The sequence below is a fragment of the Cervus elaphus genome, chromosome 20, assembly GCF_910594005.1.
Source record: "Cervus elaphus chromosome 20, mCerEla1.1, whole genome shotgun sequence".
NCBI classification, from domain to species: Eukaryota; Metazoa; Chordata; class Mammalia; order Artiodactyla; family Cervidae; genus Cervus; species Cervus elaphus.
This window is the reverse complement of record NC_057834.1, coordinates 87,883,677-87,900,514: the sequence shown is the minus strand read 5'-3', so window position 1 is coordinate 87,900,514 and position 16,838 is coordinate 87,883,677. Positions and strand designations below refer to the sequence as shown.

The window sequence follows — 16,838 nt, the reverse complement described above, 5'->3', positions numbered from 1 at the left end:
GGCAAACTACAATCTGACAGTTTCAATACGCTCTCACGACTGCTGTCTGCACGCTTTCCTCGGCTCTCCTGATTCCTATTTTACAGCCATAGAGATGGCGCCTTTAGCTGGAGAAGGAGTTTAAAACAAAACTTTCCCCTAAGTGGTCGGGCAGCTAAGAGGGCCGTAGTGATGCTGAGGAGGGGGGCTGTAGCATCTGAGCACGGTGCTGAAGTTTCTCCGCGTCCGGCTCAAGGCGAAAGGGGCGGGGAGGAAGGGGCGGAGGTCAACCGCGCCCTCCTCCCCGCCCAGGCGGCGAGCGCCGCTAGGTGCTAAAGGACCCAGCGAGCCGCGCGCAGCGGGCAGGTTCCGCGCTGGCTGAGCGCGCGGGCGGACGCGCGGCGAGAGCGAGTCCGGGCCGGAGCCGTGGCGCGGGCGCGGCGCTGCGCTCAGGCGGCATCGGCGAAGCAGAGAGGGGCGCGGGATGGCCCACGGGCCGGCGCGCCCTTCTGCTCCGCCTAGAGCCCTGCCCGCAGCCGGGGATGCCAAGGTCACCACCCCTCTAGCGGCTAGATTCCCACGCGTTGGTCTCCGGATGCTCAGGCCGGCTGAGGTTTAGCCACCGCACTCTCGGACGCCCGGGGCGGCGACAGGCAGCCGCACCCGAGGGTACCTGAGCCTGCGCTGGCCAACACGTTTGGAACAGATGCCCCCAGCTGGGGATACAGTCGCAGAGAAAAGACCGACCCGTCCGGATTCTGAGGTGCGCGACTGGGACCTGGGAGAAAGGGTCTAAGAGGAGGGAAACGGGTGAAGGAAAATATCCCCTTTCACCCCTCGCTTCCCTGCCCGCGACACTTCGACCCCCACATCCGGATCACCGCAGGTCTTTGGCGCCCCGGGGGTGGGAGGGAGACCGGCCCTCTGGCGTTTGAGCAATCGCAGAAAGTTTCAGCCAGTTAAGAGGTTTGGGAAGGATGTTGCAAGCAGAGGCCTGGGGGCGTTGGGGTAGCAGCGGGCGAAAGTAGCGCTGTGAGTAAGACTCGGAAGAGGCGGCCACCCTGCGGGCAGACCGGGGCGGCCCCGCTTGGGCCGGTCCCAGGAAAGGCTGGCTTCGGAATTCCTAACCTCCGGGAAAGCTGTTGGGGAAACGCCGGCTGAAAGAGCTCGGGGCGGGGTGGCGGCGGGGGTGGGCATAGAGGGTCTGTGACTCAGGTCTCAGCTTACTAGTGAAAGAGCTGTGTATTAGCCGCTCAGTCGTGTCCGACTCTGCGACCTTACGGGGTGTTGCCCGCCAGGCTCCTCCGTCCACGTGATTTTCCAGGCAAGAATACTGGAGTGGGTTGCCATGTCCTTCTCCAGGGCATCTTCCTGACCCAGGGTTCAAACCCAGATCTCCTGCATTGCAGGCAGACTCTTTACCCTCTGAGCTACCAAGGAAGCCTTAGGGAAAGAGCTACAAATGAATAACTCGCCTTGGATATTGCTGCCCTGAAGCTGTAACTTAAGATCAGCAGCATCTAGAAAGAAGTGCCCACAGTGAGGGTGGTCGTCTCCCTTGCTGTCACCCACCTGCATTTCTGCACAGGTGGTAGCCTTCCATGGGTCACTGAGGTGTGTGGTTTGCTGTTATTTGAGCTAAATCACATCGTTTTAGCTCGAATTCAGAACTTATTCAGAGAAGCCCATGCAGCGTCAGTGCGCTTGCGGCTCCACCCTGCACCCTTCCAAAATTTGGGGATGATGATTTTTGTCTGCCTGACAAACAGACATAGTTCCCAAAGGAATAATCTACACTTTTGGGGCAAAGCTCATCAGAGGAAAAAGCAAAAAGTATAAACCGTCACTTAGTTATTAGAATAGACTATCATACTTTTAAAAACTCAGTTGGTTTTAAATCTAGTCTTGTTAAGTGAGTTGGTAAATCTGAAGTTTTAGGGTGTCAGTGAAGTGTCAGGAGGAGATTTTGGAGGTGCTCATTGGCAGAGTAGACACAGAAGTTAACCAAGAGGTCTCAGTTCTGGTAGCTTCTTTACCTTGAAAATGAGATGTGGAACCCCAGGCAGATGTGTGTTGTTTTCAGCATGATGCAACCTGGCTCCTGATAGGCTGGATAAATCTGATTCCCACCATAGGGTGCTGGGATGCCAGATGAGCAGTTTTCCAGGGCTCATGATTTCTCTTTCTTTATGCTACAGATCTCTGGACTGCAAGCCTAAACTCTTGAGAGGGAGATGACTTGAGTGGCCGGCTCTTATCTCCACAACAATGTCCACAAACAGTTCTATAGAGTCAGTGTCTCCTGCATCTGAGCTCCTTTCAAATACAACTTGCCAACTGGAAGAAGACCTTTCAATATCTTTTTCAATAATCTTCATGACAGTGGGAATCTTATCGAACAGCCTTGCCATTGCTATTCTCATGAAGGCATACCAGAGATTTAGACAGAAGTACAAGTCATCGTTTTTGCTTTTGGCTAGTGCTCTAGTGATCACAGATTTCTTTGGGCACCTCATCAATGGAACTATAGCGGTCTTTGTGTATGCTTCTGATAAAGACTGGATCTACTTTGACAAGTCAAATATCCTTTGCAGTATTTTTGGTATCTGCATGGTGTTCTCTGGTCTGTGCCCACTTTTTTTAGGCAGTCTGATGGCCATTGAGCGATGTATTGGAGTCACCAAACCAATATTTCACTCTACAAAAATTACAACCAAACATGTTAAAATGATGTTGAGTGGGGTGTGCTTTTTTGCTATTTTTGTAGCTTTGCTGCCCATCCTTGGGCATCGTGACTATAAAATTCAAGCTTCGAGGACCTGGTGTTTCTACAAAACAGATCAAATCAAAGACTGGGAAGATAGGTTTTATCTTTTACTTTTTGCTTTTCTGGGGCTCCTAGCCCTGGGTGTTTCATTTGTTTGCAATGCCATCACGGGAATTTCACTTTTGAAAGTTAAATTTAGAAGTCAGCAGCACAGACAAGGCAGGTCTCATCACTTTGAAATGGTCATCCAGCTTCTGGGTATAATGTGTGTTTCCTGCATTTGTTGGAGTCCGTTTCTGGTAAGGATCTATGGTTTTGACAATTTTTTGCTTTTTCAGTTAATCCATATTCAATACAAGGTTTGTTGTCTTTTTCAAAGATGTTAGTCTTGATGGGCAATGCTGTTTCATCTTTTGAGTGCTGGAATTTACTCCTATTCAGAACTTATTTTAGTTCTCATCTCTGGCTTAGAATTAAGCTAACTATGACACATGGTTATTTTCCCACAAGCCTGGAAATAAAAGAAATATTCTCACTAAACAATTCTAACCATAGTGTTACCTATTGCAGTGTGGTATAAAGTAATTTTTGCAGAAATGACAGTTTTAATATACTGAATATGATTAGTTTCTAAAATGTGAAAAAATGACTATAAAACAATATTGGAATGGACTCCAGTACATCTTGATAGAAAGTCACATGGGCTTGTGATTTATAGATTGGCTTCTTCCAACACACAATGACCAGGTCTCAGTTTGCAAAGGGAAGTGATGAGTTGAGATAGTTGGATAGTACAGGTGACCTCAATGGGTAGATCAGGTAAAGAAACCTCTAGTTTATTAACCGAGGATGATAGTAATGCAGGGAGGGATATGAGAGCCAAGGAATCTTCTCTTATCATTTCATTGCCTCTTTTTCCAGCAGCTATATTTAACATCTTGGTATTTTTATTTGGAAATGAAGGCTAAGGTTAAAGAATTAGCAACAAACATAAATCATTTATATGACTTTCTAAATAGAAGACAAAAAATACTTGTGATTGATAAGTATGGCCATAACTCTCTGCAACTGTTTATGATGGAAAAGGTGATAACACACAATGAAAGAGAAAACATCCTTGTGTATGTAGCTACTGATGGCAGTAAAGATTATTTCCATTCCTTTTTCTGTTTACCAAGGGGGAAACAGATTGGTATTCAAAGCTAGTAATACAGCTGATACTCAGGTAGAGGTAAGGCAAAAGTGTTAAGACAAAGGTAGCCATAACACAAAGGTCATGGTTGGTTGTACCTTGCATAGTGATATGCAAGTGCTTGTTCTTGCTTGTTTTAATGCAGTTTTTCTAGGCCCCTGTGGGTTCATTGTCTAAGAATTGTGGCCAGTAGAGCTTTAATAAACAATCCTGATGGTCCTGGTGAACAGAAGTCTTGAGAGTTACTGCTGCAGATAGATCCTATGGTAGTCAATTTTATTCTGCAAAAGGATTTCTTGCTTTTAAAATATTTCTTAATTTCTATACCTCTTATTTCCTTACAATTTGAATTTAGCTACTGGAATTGTATCATTTAAGTATTTTTTACACAGTATTCTGGAATTGGTCTGGGGTGCCCAATCTAGCGGAGGATAGGCTACATCTGTCAATGGCAAATCAACATGTCGAAGCTTGCTTCTTGTTAATTTAGGAGGCCTTAGGTGAACCCAACTTGGGGTCTCATCTGAGCTCATAGTTTAGTTGTTTGAATGTGAATAGCTGAGAAAAGTTCTGTCAACACTTGGAATCCCTTCAGTGTTCATTCTTGGAGAGTTTAATTTATGCTACTTGACAAGGGGAATTCCCTTAGAATAATTCTCCTTTTCTTATAAACTTGAAATAAAGTAGCTTTTTAAAATAAAAAGTGAGTCTGAGTAAAAAATGACTGATTTGAGGGTTGGAAAGGGAATGCTAAGAAAGGGAGAAAAGAGGTAGCTGAAAATATTTAAAGAAAATGTAAAAATGAAGCTCTGGAGAAAGCCTGAAAACCACGAAGTAGTGAACTTAATGAGACACAGGTAACCCTGGGCTAATCACTGGTGTTTTGGTTTTGGCTTTTTTTTTTTTTCAAGTCACCCTTAAAATTCTACTTAGTTTTGGCTTTTGACTTTGAGAAATAGGAGTTTTAGGTTAACTACTGTCAGGCAATAGAAGGTAAGAAAGTTTCATCCTCACCAGGAATATTTTGAATTTATGTTTTTCTCTAATTTCTTTTCCTGAAGTTTTGCTTTTCTTTACTGCTAAAATAGATATTACAATTTAGTTAATATCTTGAATATATATCCTAGTGGAAATATAATTTTATATTTATAAAACATTTTCTGAGGTCTGTGTTCTATTTAACTGTGAATTATTGCTACACTTATGACCCCAATGCATCAATACTTCTAAAGTGCTTTTTAGTGTGAAAAATTGTTTCTGCATCAGATGGGTAGTAGGTCTACCACAGATAGCCCATGCTGAATTGATGTTTTAAGTTGTTTCAAGCATTCTTTGCATTCCTAGTTTCTTTCTCTTGTGAAGTCTTGGGTCTTCATGGCAAGTTCTGGTTAAAGGATTTATAAATTGTGACTTATAACAAGTGCCTTACTTGTTTTGTTAAGGCCCTCAGACAGTTCTAAATGGAACCTGAATGAAAAACCCTAGCTTGGGAATGCCGAAATAACACCCAACACTGATTTCCCTATAGAACCATTTTCCCTTTATCCTCTGAATGCCCAGGAGGAACTGCACAGGCGTTAATGGCTGAGCCATCATTCTGCACCCTACATTTTAGAAGCTTCTAAATGTTTACAACATCTCTCTGAAACTGAGCTGCTAAATTCCTGCAGATGCACTATAACTGTGACATCTTCCAGGTCAATGCCCTACTCTACACTGTGCCTTCTCTCATCCTGATAAGAATGAAATGTTGAATTTGAACGAACATCTGCAGACGGTCTTTGACCTGTGTTCACTGTCATTTTTCAAGCCTCAAACTGGAATAAGGGTACCGGTGCATGCATAAACTGAAAGGAGGAAGTGAGTAATGCAGATGCTGGTGTCTGGGATTGGCAGGATTTACTGCATCAGAACTTATCAATAGCTTTGGCATAATGTCTAAAACTTTTAAAACTTGTGGCTGATGAAAAAGGGGATACTGTATTAATTCTGATGATTGAGTTTAATACAAAGGTAAGATGATCATGATGTTTGTTAGAAATCTCTTTTGGTAGATTTTATTTTTCTTGAGTAGTTGTAGGTTTACAGAAAAATGAGTAGAAAGCATAGAATTCACATACCTCCTCATGTCTCCATCCATTCACACCCATTAATCCTTACTATAAACATCTTGCATTGATGTAGTTCATTTGTTACAATGGATGAGCCAATATGAGTACATTATAAAGTCTGCAGTTTATATTAGGGTTCTCCTTGTGCTGTACGGCATGTGGGTTTTAACAAATGTATGTTGATATGTGTCCACCATCACAGTATCATACAGAATAGTTTCACTGCCCTAAAAATTCCCTATTTTTTTCCCCACAAAAGGAGGAATATATGTGTATGTGTGTGTCTGTATATGCTTATTTTCAGGAATTGATACTTAGAAACATAATCATAATGTTAGCTTAAAGTATAACTTGTTAATGTCTGTAAAAATTTTCAATATCTGAATTTTATAGTTTTAAACACTGTTAATTCATATAAATTCATTTAATTACAATCCCAACTGAAAAACACAGGGAAATGCAATAGGTACTGACTAACCTACAATTCCACTTAGCAACAAGTTAATACAAAAATCTTTGAGAGTCAAATGGCCGTTATAAAATTGTCTTGCATGCATCTTAGGTGAACCACTTTTTCCTAATAAATAAACCTTGAAGATATTTTTCTGATGTTTCTAGAGTGATGTGGAAAAAGAAGACACTTACCAGCACTTCTAAGTAACATTTCCTTAATATTCTTTACTTTTGTCTTTCTTCAGGTAGTGAGTCTTTTTAACATTCCATTTCTAGACTATGTAATCCTAAAAAGAACTTATTATTATTCCTATACTTATTTCACTAGTTTGGCAGAGCAATAAATACTTGTTGACTGGTTGACTGTAACTTAAGTAGTATGAATGTCAAGAGATGGGAAATGATTTACCAGAATGTGGGTTCTGAGTTCTGTAGGTAAGTTAATTAAGCAGATATTGAAACCAAATGGTAATTTTTAATCTGTTCCGTAAGTGAGCAACTGTCGAGTTATGATACAGTTCAACTTTAGCAGTCTTTTACTGGAAGGATCAGTTTGAATTGGAAAGTATATGAAGAGCAAAATGATAACTTATATAGGTGAATTTACCCAAGAAGTGTGTTTTGTTTCATACATAGAGTTTGATTTTAATTTTTCTAAGGTTTTTACTCCTCTGCTAGTATTTCTAGTCATGTAGTTAAACATTTGGTCACTAAGATGTTTGTCAGATAGAAATCAAATAACTGAATGGTTAATTGAATTCTACTGAATTGCTAAAGGTATTGGCGTCATAAAGACCAGATCTTACAGGGCTAGTGGCAAATGGTGGAATAACACAACAGAATAGAACATTTTGACTACTAGTAAGATTGCTTTCTTTGAGAGGCTGGCCCTCATTATCATGTGTAAAAACTGTATAATGACAATCTGTGTATGTGTCCTCTCCACCTGGCTCTACAGCAAAAAGATGGTGAATGGATGTACATTTACATATTTCAAATGAAAATGTGGAAATGTATAAATATTTGCATACATAATGTGTACCTGTTTGAATTACTTCCCAAACTAAAAAAATTAATTAACCAATCCATCATTGGATCTCACTGTACCAAATAAAGGACTTTGAATGAGCTTCATTTTAAAATTAAAAACAAACTGGATTGTTTTATAACTTTATGTCAGATCTTTTTGGCTATTCTTGCATTGCTACTAATTTAGAGGTGATATTGTTGATAATTGTTTTAGCTGGTTTCCCTTGTGAAGTGGGAGTGCTCCCTGGTTTAGATTGTGGAAGCTGCAATGATGATGTTTGGAGAAAGGACTGATAATACTTGGGTTCTACTTTTATGAAATTCTTTTAAAAATTATTTATTTATTATTTTTGACTGCACTAGATCTTTGTTGCTACATGCAAGCTTTCTCTAGTGGTGGTGAGCAGGAGCTACTCTCTAGTTGCGGTGTGTGGGCTTCTCATTGTGGTGGCTTCTCTTGTTGCAGAGCTTGGGCTCCAGAGCACAGGCTCAGTACTTATGGCTCACAGGCTTAGTTGCCTCTCAGCATGTGGAATCTTCCAGGACTGGGGATCTAACCCACATACCCTGCACTGGCAGGTGGATTCTTGACCGCTGGACCACCAGGGAAACCCCACTTTTATGAAATTCTTAAACAACTCAGACACAACTCAAAATTCATATCCAGAAGATAAGGCACATTTTAGAGATAGTTAAATGTAGTTTCTATGATGGGTCTTCAGGCTGCTCTTGTGTTTGGGTGGACATGAAGTATGTGGTGTGAAGTCAGTGACAGGAGCTGGCAGAGGAACAGTTCCACTGGACAGGACATTTGGGAACACATCCCGAGCCTGAAGCCTTGGTGTTCTCTTGCCAGGAGTACTCTCCTCCTGACTTCCATGTGGCTCTTCCCTGACTCCTCTCTTAAATACCATATTGTCTAACCAGGCTGTCTTAGAAAGTAACCCTTCTCTTCTCTATTCCATGCCTCTGCTTTATTTACTCTCATAGCATTTAGCAGTATCAGATAATATGGGATACACTTATCTGCTTACTTGGTGGTTGTTGGCTTCTGACTCTAGCATGTAAGCTCCTTGAAGGAAGGAACCTTGTTTATTGCTGTGTCCTCAATTCTAAGACCAATGGCTGGCACAGAGTTGGGCCCAATAAGTATTTTCTAAATGAATCTAATGTAAATAAGCGCTCAGTGGGTAGTGGTTCTCATTTCCACTTTGGACTCAGTCTGCTGATGGGGTCAGGACTTGATTGGTTGGCCTTGGGTATACTTCAAAACTGTGGATTGGGATTTGGATTGGAGAGATCTAAGAGGTGAAAGTGTGTTCAGAGGTTTCCCAGGAGTATTAGAATTGCATCCTGGAGAATCCTGAACATTCTATAATTTGAGTCTGGTGCTAGAATTTAGGAATTTCATCAGCAATCTGAAAGAAGTTCGTAGATAAGCTGGGATTGATATTATTTTGTTATGTTGTTTACATGTCAGTTTCCTCTGTTAGTCTCAATGGTTCTTGGCGTTTAAGAGCTATTTGCTGGCTTATGTTTTAGTTTCTACAAGTAGGTCATAACCAATGTTTATTGAATGAATGAATGAAAAGGAACCAGGTATCAAATGTGAATTATCAATGGCAAAGAGAAAAAGCTAGGTGATACAACTTCTTCAAAGTTACTTTTGCCCCATTATTATCTTTAGCACTGCCTTCTTCTCTACGTGCAGAACTTTTTTCTCCAAGATGTGTTTTTTATTGGTGTTTTATCTTTGAGGGGATTATTTCAGGACACAGGAGGAGAAAATTTCTTTGAGTAAGACCTACAGACACTGGTCGTACATTGTCATAAATTAAAGCTCCATAGTAAATGTTGAAATTTCCCTATAAAATGAGTTTGCTTACCTCAAGCCTTTGCTAGCTGATTGAGTGAATATATGGCTCAATTTGTATTGCTAATCAGACTAAAAGACTGAGTAGGTCTTATATTCACAGAGGATTAATTCTCAGAAAATCTCAACAGCCTTGTCTAGTAGACACTGGTATTCCACTTGGATCCCCTATGGGGTGAGTTTTCCCCTCAGGGAAATTACCCTCAGCCAAAGGGCGCTGCCTTGTCTGTGGTTGTGCCCCTTCTCTTTGGTCGTTCTGTGGACAGTGATGGGTGGGTGTGGGGACCTAAAGCACACCCTTGCCTCCTGTGGGACATTTCTGAAGGGTCCTGTGCCCTTCAGAACTTGTAACTGCATTCCAGCTCTGTGCCTCCTTCTGCCAAATCCTGCTTTCCTCATCGCCTCACACCCTTCAGAAAAATTTCTGCATGTAGATCACTGTCTCAAAGTCTGTTTCCCACAGAATCTGGCTTAGGACCCTCTTCTAGAAGTCCATTTATTCACACATTATCTCAATATAAAGTATATTACACATAGCTTTACAGTGTGATTTGGTAAATCTATTGAGCTGTCTATAGGCCTTTGGAATTGAACTCATATTTGAGTATAACATCTCCCTTCATGGAAATGAATGGTGTAAAATTGGACCAGCAAAAGTCAATCTAATTAAAAAAAAGACACTGCTGGATTGAGAATTTACACAAAAGTCTGTTGATTTAGTTGTGCTTGGTGGTCTGTAATACTTTGGTATTTTAAGTTTATTTACTCTTGCCAAAGCATGATTTCCTGTTTTTTAAGGAGAAAGACATAAAAATGCCCAGAGATGTCATAGACATTGAGACGGCACTTACAAAACATTACTTGAATGCTTCAAGTGTAAATGAATCAGACACATGTGGATTAAATTTATACCATCATGGATCTGAAAGTCTTCTGCCTTAATGTGCTTTGGAGTTTTAAGTTAAGCCCAAAAACATTTGAAGCACAATTCAAGATGTTGATGTGCCCCGAATCTCTTTGGGTTGCCAGTTTTAATTTTATTTGCTTAGTCTTATTCTTACAGGAGGTGTATAAAAGGCATTTCATTTATATTTGCTTTGGAAGGCAGTCATAGCCGCACCAGATTTTACCAGGTCTATCAATGTCATTTAACTGTGTTCAGAGAGAATTTCATTCAATAGGAGAAATTTGCCTTTTGATATTTTCAAATATTACCTTTCAAAGTTTGGGTAAATTTGTCAGTGCTGGGTGTCAGGATGGTGATGCCACAGAGGAGTTGGTACAATTGTGGTTTTATCCAGAGGTGGGGAGGTGGTGGTTTTTCTCACTCCTGCTAAGCTATTGAACCCCCAAATTAAATTCAGACAGTGAAATGCCAAAGTGAAGTGTGGCTAGGTGTGATGGCAGAGGAGACAGAGACAATTGGATTATGTAAAAGGTATCATTTTAGATTTTAGTCAGTCAGTTCAGTTCAGTTGCTCAGTTGTGTCTGACTCTTTGTGACCCCATGGACTGCAGCATGCCAGGCTTCCCTGTCCATCCCCATCTCCCAGAGCTTGCGCAAACTCATGTCCATCAAGTCGGTGATGCCATCCAACCATCTCATCTTCTGTCATCCCCTTCTCCTCTTGCCCTCAATCTTTCCCAACATCAGGGTCTTTTCCAATGCATCAGTTCTTCCCATCAGGTGGCCAAAGTATTGGAATTTCAGCTTCAGCATCAGTCCTTCCAATGATTATTCAGGACTGATTTCCTTTAGAATTGAATGGTTGGATCTCTCTGCAGTCCAAGGGACTCTCAAGAGTCTTCTCCATCACTACAGTTCAAAAGCATCAATTCTTCAGCACTCAGCTTTCTTTATAGTCCAACTCTCACATCCATACATGACTATTGGAAATACCATAGCTTTGACCAGACGGACCTTTGTTGGCAAAGTAATTGTCTCTGCTTTTTAATATGCTATCTAGGTTGGTCGTAGCTTTTCTTCTAAGGAACATGCATCTTTTAATTTCATGGCTGCAGTCACCATCTGCAGTGATTTTGGAGCCCCCAAAATAAAGTCATAAAGTCTCTCATTGTTTCCATTATTTCCCCATCTATTTTCCATGAAGTGGTGGGACCAGATGCCATGATCTTAGTTTTCTGAATGTTGAGTTTTAAGCCAACTTTTTCACTCTCCTCTTTCACTTTCATCAAGAGGCTTTTTAGTTCCTCTTCACTTTCTGCTATAAGGGTGGTGTCATCTGCATATCTGAGGTTATTGATATTTCTCCCGGCAATCTTGATTCCAGCTTGTGCTTTGTCCAGCCTGGCATTTCACATGATGTACTCTGCATATAAGTTAAATGATCAAGGTGACAATATACAGCCTTGACATACTTCTTTCCCAGTTGGGAACCAGTCTATTGTTCCATGATTTTAGACTTTGGTGCATAATCCCCAGTCAAATCTTCCTTTTAGAATACTCTAGTTACTTAAGCATAGGCCAGGTCCCAACCCCACCACCTCTTAGCTGTGACCTGTAGTTACTCTAAGCCAATGTTGTACATCTGTGAACTGATTATGATAATAGTAGTTACTGACAAGTACTGTCAGTAGGTATGATCTGCCCTGCTTTCAATCGCATAACATGGTGATTGGCACATAGTATGCTCAACACAATCTCCAAATCCTCAAAAATCTTTTGCTGTCATTACCACACACCATCTCAATTAGAAATAATCGTCTGTGTTTAGTTCAGATGTTTTCCATGTTTCCTCTGTTGAGAAGGTTTGGTTACATTAGAAAGGAACAGAGGGAGCTCATAGCTACAGATAATGTTCCTGGACAATTTCACCCAACAGTTCAGATTATTGTGCCTCATTTCACTGCCTTACCAGAAGTAAAGATGTTTCATGCTAATCTTTCCCATCTTATATGAATTCAAATTTTTATTATTATAGTATAATTTATTAGATATTGACTTATGCATTATTGGTCAGTGCTAAAATTAGCAAAAAATTATTGAGCCTGTTACATATAAGGCACTAATCTTGGGGCTGTGACTGATTCCAGGAGGTAAAAGATTAAGCTCTTTCCTTGAAGAGCTTATAACTTAGTTGGAGTAAAAGATACACCCTAAGAATTAAAATACTAGGTCTTGGAGAGTCATTATCATGTAGTGGTTAAGAGTCTGGGTTCAAGTCCTATTTCTTCCACTTTCTATGTGTCCTTAACCACTCTGCCTCAGTTTCTTCATATGTAAAATAGAATAATAGTATCACTTCATTGAGTTGTTTTTGAGGACTAAGTAAATTAATAGATGTGAGTTAAAATAATTGGGCTTCTCTGGTGACTCCACGGTAAAATAATCCTCCTGCAAAGCAAGTTACATGGGTCAATTAATGTGCATTAAATGTGCAATTAAATGTGCATTAATTTTTTAAAACACCATCCTTGTAGAGAAGGGGGACAAAAGGAAGCAAATGTAGAAAAATATGGGAAACCTATTGAAAATGTGTCCATTTCCCCAGTACCCCTCGACTCCCGCATCCTGCAACACAAAATTAGTGCAGCTCACGTTTTCATCAAAATTCCACTGTAACTCAAAAAGCAATATGGCTGGAAGTCTCCTGGTCCCTTAATGGGAGTGTAGTTTCTATAGATATTAAATAAAATCTCTAAATTAAATTTGCCTTTATATATTCTTTTAAAATATAGAAGCCACGGGCCCCAGGCAGCCGCCCTCCAAGGCCTCCCGTGTCGGTAATGTGACAGTCTACTTTTGGTTCAAGTAGAACCTGGGTCGGGAAGATCCTCTGGAGAAGGAAATGGCAACCCACTCCACTATGCTTCCCTGGCAAATACCATGGACAGAAGAGCCTGTTGGGCTACAGTCCATGGGGTCGCAAGAGTTGGACACGACTTATCAACTAAACCACCACCGAGTTAATATAGTGCCTGACAGAATAAATACCATGTGCTTCAGTTACTATGGTGTTATCATTTTTGTTGCTGTTACTGTTAAATATTAATGCTGCCGACCAGTGAAAGCCAACAAAAGATCATTTGTCAACAAGATGATCAAAGGCACTTTTTAATTAGTTGCTAAATGAATATGAGTGCTACAGCAGGAAGCTGTTACCCCCAAATTGGTGGTCCACAAGGAATTATTTGTTTATTTATTTGACAAATGTTTATTGAGCACTACCAGGTGCCAGGCAGTATTCTAAATGCAGAATAACAATCTCTGTGATCTAATTGGTAGTGATATCTATGGCCTTAATTAATAGTACTTATAGAAAAGGAAAATGGAGGACATATATAGAAAATTGAGATAAGAAGATATTTGATTATACTTTATGTTAGAATAAAATAGCAGATACAATAGCAGGTGCAGTCAAGTTTGGACTCCCTCACTATCCCTCTGCTGTATTTAAAATGGATAACCAAATAAATGCTTTTGCATGGGGGAAAAAAAAAAAAAAAACTGGCAAAAAAGAATAGCAGGTATTCTGGTATGAATGTAGTGGATGAGACTGTTTTGGTAACTTATAAATATCTATAGCACATCATTTACAAAGAAAAATTACTGGAAAAACTGTGATCCAAAGTCAAGTGATGTAAATTGTAATGTAAAACCAGGAGAAAAGAGATAATAATGTATATAATTACTAGAGATATAAAAGTGTACAAATAAACTCTCTAATATTTGGAACAGGCTTGAACAAGATTAGAGAACAGCAGTTTGTAATAAATTAATATTAAAAGCCAGATGATTTTTCAAGTAAAATATGACTAGCAGAAAAATTGAATCAGATAATAAAAATTTAATGATTCAAATTAGTATTTTTAGATTATCTTTTGAGAAGGAAAGTGACTCAGGATATAGAAGAGAAATAAATGTTGGTGAAAGCATTACAAAAGCAATTAACTCTTTCCAAGAAGTTAGGTTAGGAAAATGTTAGCAAGGACTTAAAAGCAAGTTGCTGTGAACATTAATAAATATAAATGAAGGAAATTAAATCATTTATGCTTCAATCTACTTGTTAACTTATTCGCTGATTTATTCTTTCAGCAGCTTTTTGTTGAGCAAGAGGCTGGGTATCTCTCTAGGTGAAGAGTAAAGCGTGGAGATAAAGACATGACCTGGGAAAATATTCCTGAGCCAAATTCTAGAAATCATGCTTTCTCGCTCCTTCAGTTTACCTGTGAGCTTTGTACTTGCTCCTCCAATCTCTCTTATGTACATCCTACTTTTCCTTCTCTTTCTTTGTTTGATATAACATAAATATAACTATATGTATTTTTCTGGCCCTGCCTGGGAGCACAGCAGAGAGTTAATTGCTTTAGCAATAGTGGAGGACCCTCTGGGACCAAAGGTGCATTAGTATTAAATAGCAGCAGCTGGTAAAGAATCCTCCTGCAATGCGGGAGACCTGGGTTTGATCCCTGGGTTGGGAAGATCCTCTGGAGAAGGGAAAGGTTACCCACTCGAATATTCTGGCCTGGAGAATTCCATGGACTGTATAGTCCATGGGGTCACAAAGAGTCAGACATGACTGAGTGACTTTCACTTCCAGCAGCAGCAACAGTAATTGTTATTGTTATTACTATGGTTGCATCTTTCCTTATTTTGCTTCGTGCATTTATGTTCATGACGGAGGACCAGAAAACAAGGAAAATAAAAACCATATGAATGACAGAGAGACAGAATATGGGATGGGGAGAGGAGCAGGGACGAGGCAGTGAAGGCAGCAGAAAACTGGCTTATTGGGTGTGAGGGTGGACAGATGCTCTCCTGTCATAGAAACTCCACTGGAAAGAAAAGACCTCCCTTTATTTCCATGGGCATCTTCTCCTTATTGAGGAATATTGACTTTCATGTGTTATATTCTCTCAAGCTACTCTGAAAAGGGCAAGGTTTTCCTCAACCATAAAATTTTATTGTAAGAAAGTAAAGTACAAATTAAAATTTAAAAACGTCGTTTAAATCTCATTACCCAGAGATAAACACTGTTAGTATACTGGGTGCATCCCTTTACTCATCAGAAACAGACTACATCCTAGTTAAGTGCCTTGATTAACAGAGTGAGCTTTTTTCTTATGTTGTTGGGCATTATCTCCTTTCTTTTGTGAAGGTATGGTTATCTGTAAATGATTTTCAGGAAGTCTTTGGATGACAAAGATTAGATAATGCTAATATGTAAAAATAATTATAAAATCAGTTACAAAAGTAGTTGTTTTTTTCATGTAAATCGTTAGCTTTTTAATTTAGTATTTTCATTATAAGTAGTGAATGAGTCAATAATTTTTTTGTAGTTACTGCTTTCTGTTTCATGTTAAGAAATACTTTCTCTGGCTAATACTTTCTCCTATCACTTTTGCCTTTTAATTTTTTTGTCTTTTTTTTAAAATACATTTAAAACTTATGTTTATTTAATTTACAAGTTAATAGCATGACATTTTTTTCATTTTGAATGGTTAGCTTGTTATCCCAAATCATTTATTAAATCATCTTTCTGCAACTGTTTTAAATTTTTACCTTTATTATATATGAAATTCTTAAATGTGTTTGAATCTTTCTATACCCTTTATTTCATCTTATTGACCTAACTTTAACTTTTCTTCACATTTTATTTACACTTGTGTTCAGTTTATCAATTACAGTATAAGAGTATTTCCTTTCATGATCATAGTCATGTTTTGAATAATAATTTTGTAGTTTCTTCGTAACAGTGCTTCACATCATTTTTATCCTAAGATTTTAAAATGTTTCCCTATCATCATAATAAAATCTTTTTATTTTATTATTTTATTTTTCATATCATTATATAAGAAAGCATTGATACATTTATTTTTTATTTTTACTGTGACAGTATTCATATAGTATAAAATTCACTATTTTGACTTTAAAAGATGCAATTCAGTGACATTTAGTACATTCACAGTATTCTGCAACCATTATCCCTGTCTTGTCCAGAGAATTTTAATTTCCCTCTAAAAAACACCCCAGTGCCCACTAAGCAATCATTTTCCCATTCCCCACTTTTTGTGATCCGTGGCAACCACTACTCTCTCTTCCGTCTTTATGAACCTGCCTATTCTTGCTACTTTACATAATTGGAAGCTTATACCTTTAGTATCTGGCTTCTTTCACTTACCATAACTTTTTCACAGTTCTTCCATGTAACGGTATGTATCAATACATTATTCCATTTTTTGGTTGAATAATATTCATTCAGATAAATGGACCACATTTTGTTTATCAGTTCATTAGCTTATGGACATTTGGATTGTTTCCGTCTTATGGTTGTTGGGAATAAAGCTGCTATGAACATTTGTGTACAAATTTTTGTTTAAACGTTTATTTTCAGTTCATTAGAGTTTATACTTAGGAGTGGAATTGCTAGGTCATGTGGTAATTCTATGTTTTAAGTTTTTGAGGAACCACTA

The 16,838-nt window shown here is 39.2% G+C and overlaps 1 protein-coding gene across 2 annotated transcripts in view; it reads left to right on the top strand.

The window, feature by feature from the left end:
* Window positions 1-310: 310 nt before the first annotated feature.
* Window positions 311-16,838, top strand: part of PTGFR (prostaglandin F receptor) — a 59,595-nt gene continuing 43,067 nt past the window's right edge. Inside the window, exons 1-2 of one of the 2 annotated variants that reach the window (XM_043877323.1) lie at window positions 311-742; window positions 2,178-3,045. In XM_043877323.1, coding sequence (XP_043733258.1) covers window positions 2,248-3,045 — 798 coding nt within the window. In that variant the 5' untranslated portion in view covers window positions 311-742; window positions 2,178-2,247. The other variant, XM_043877324.1, reaches the window with a different exon arrangement.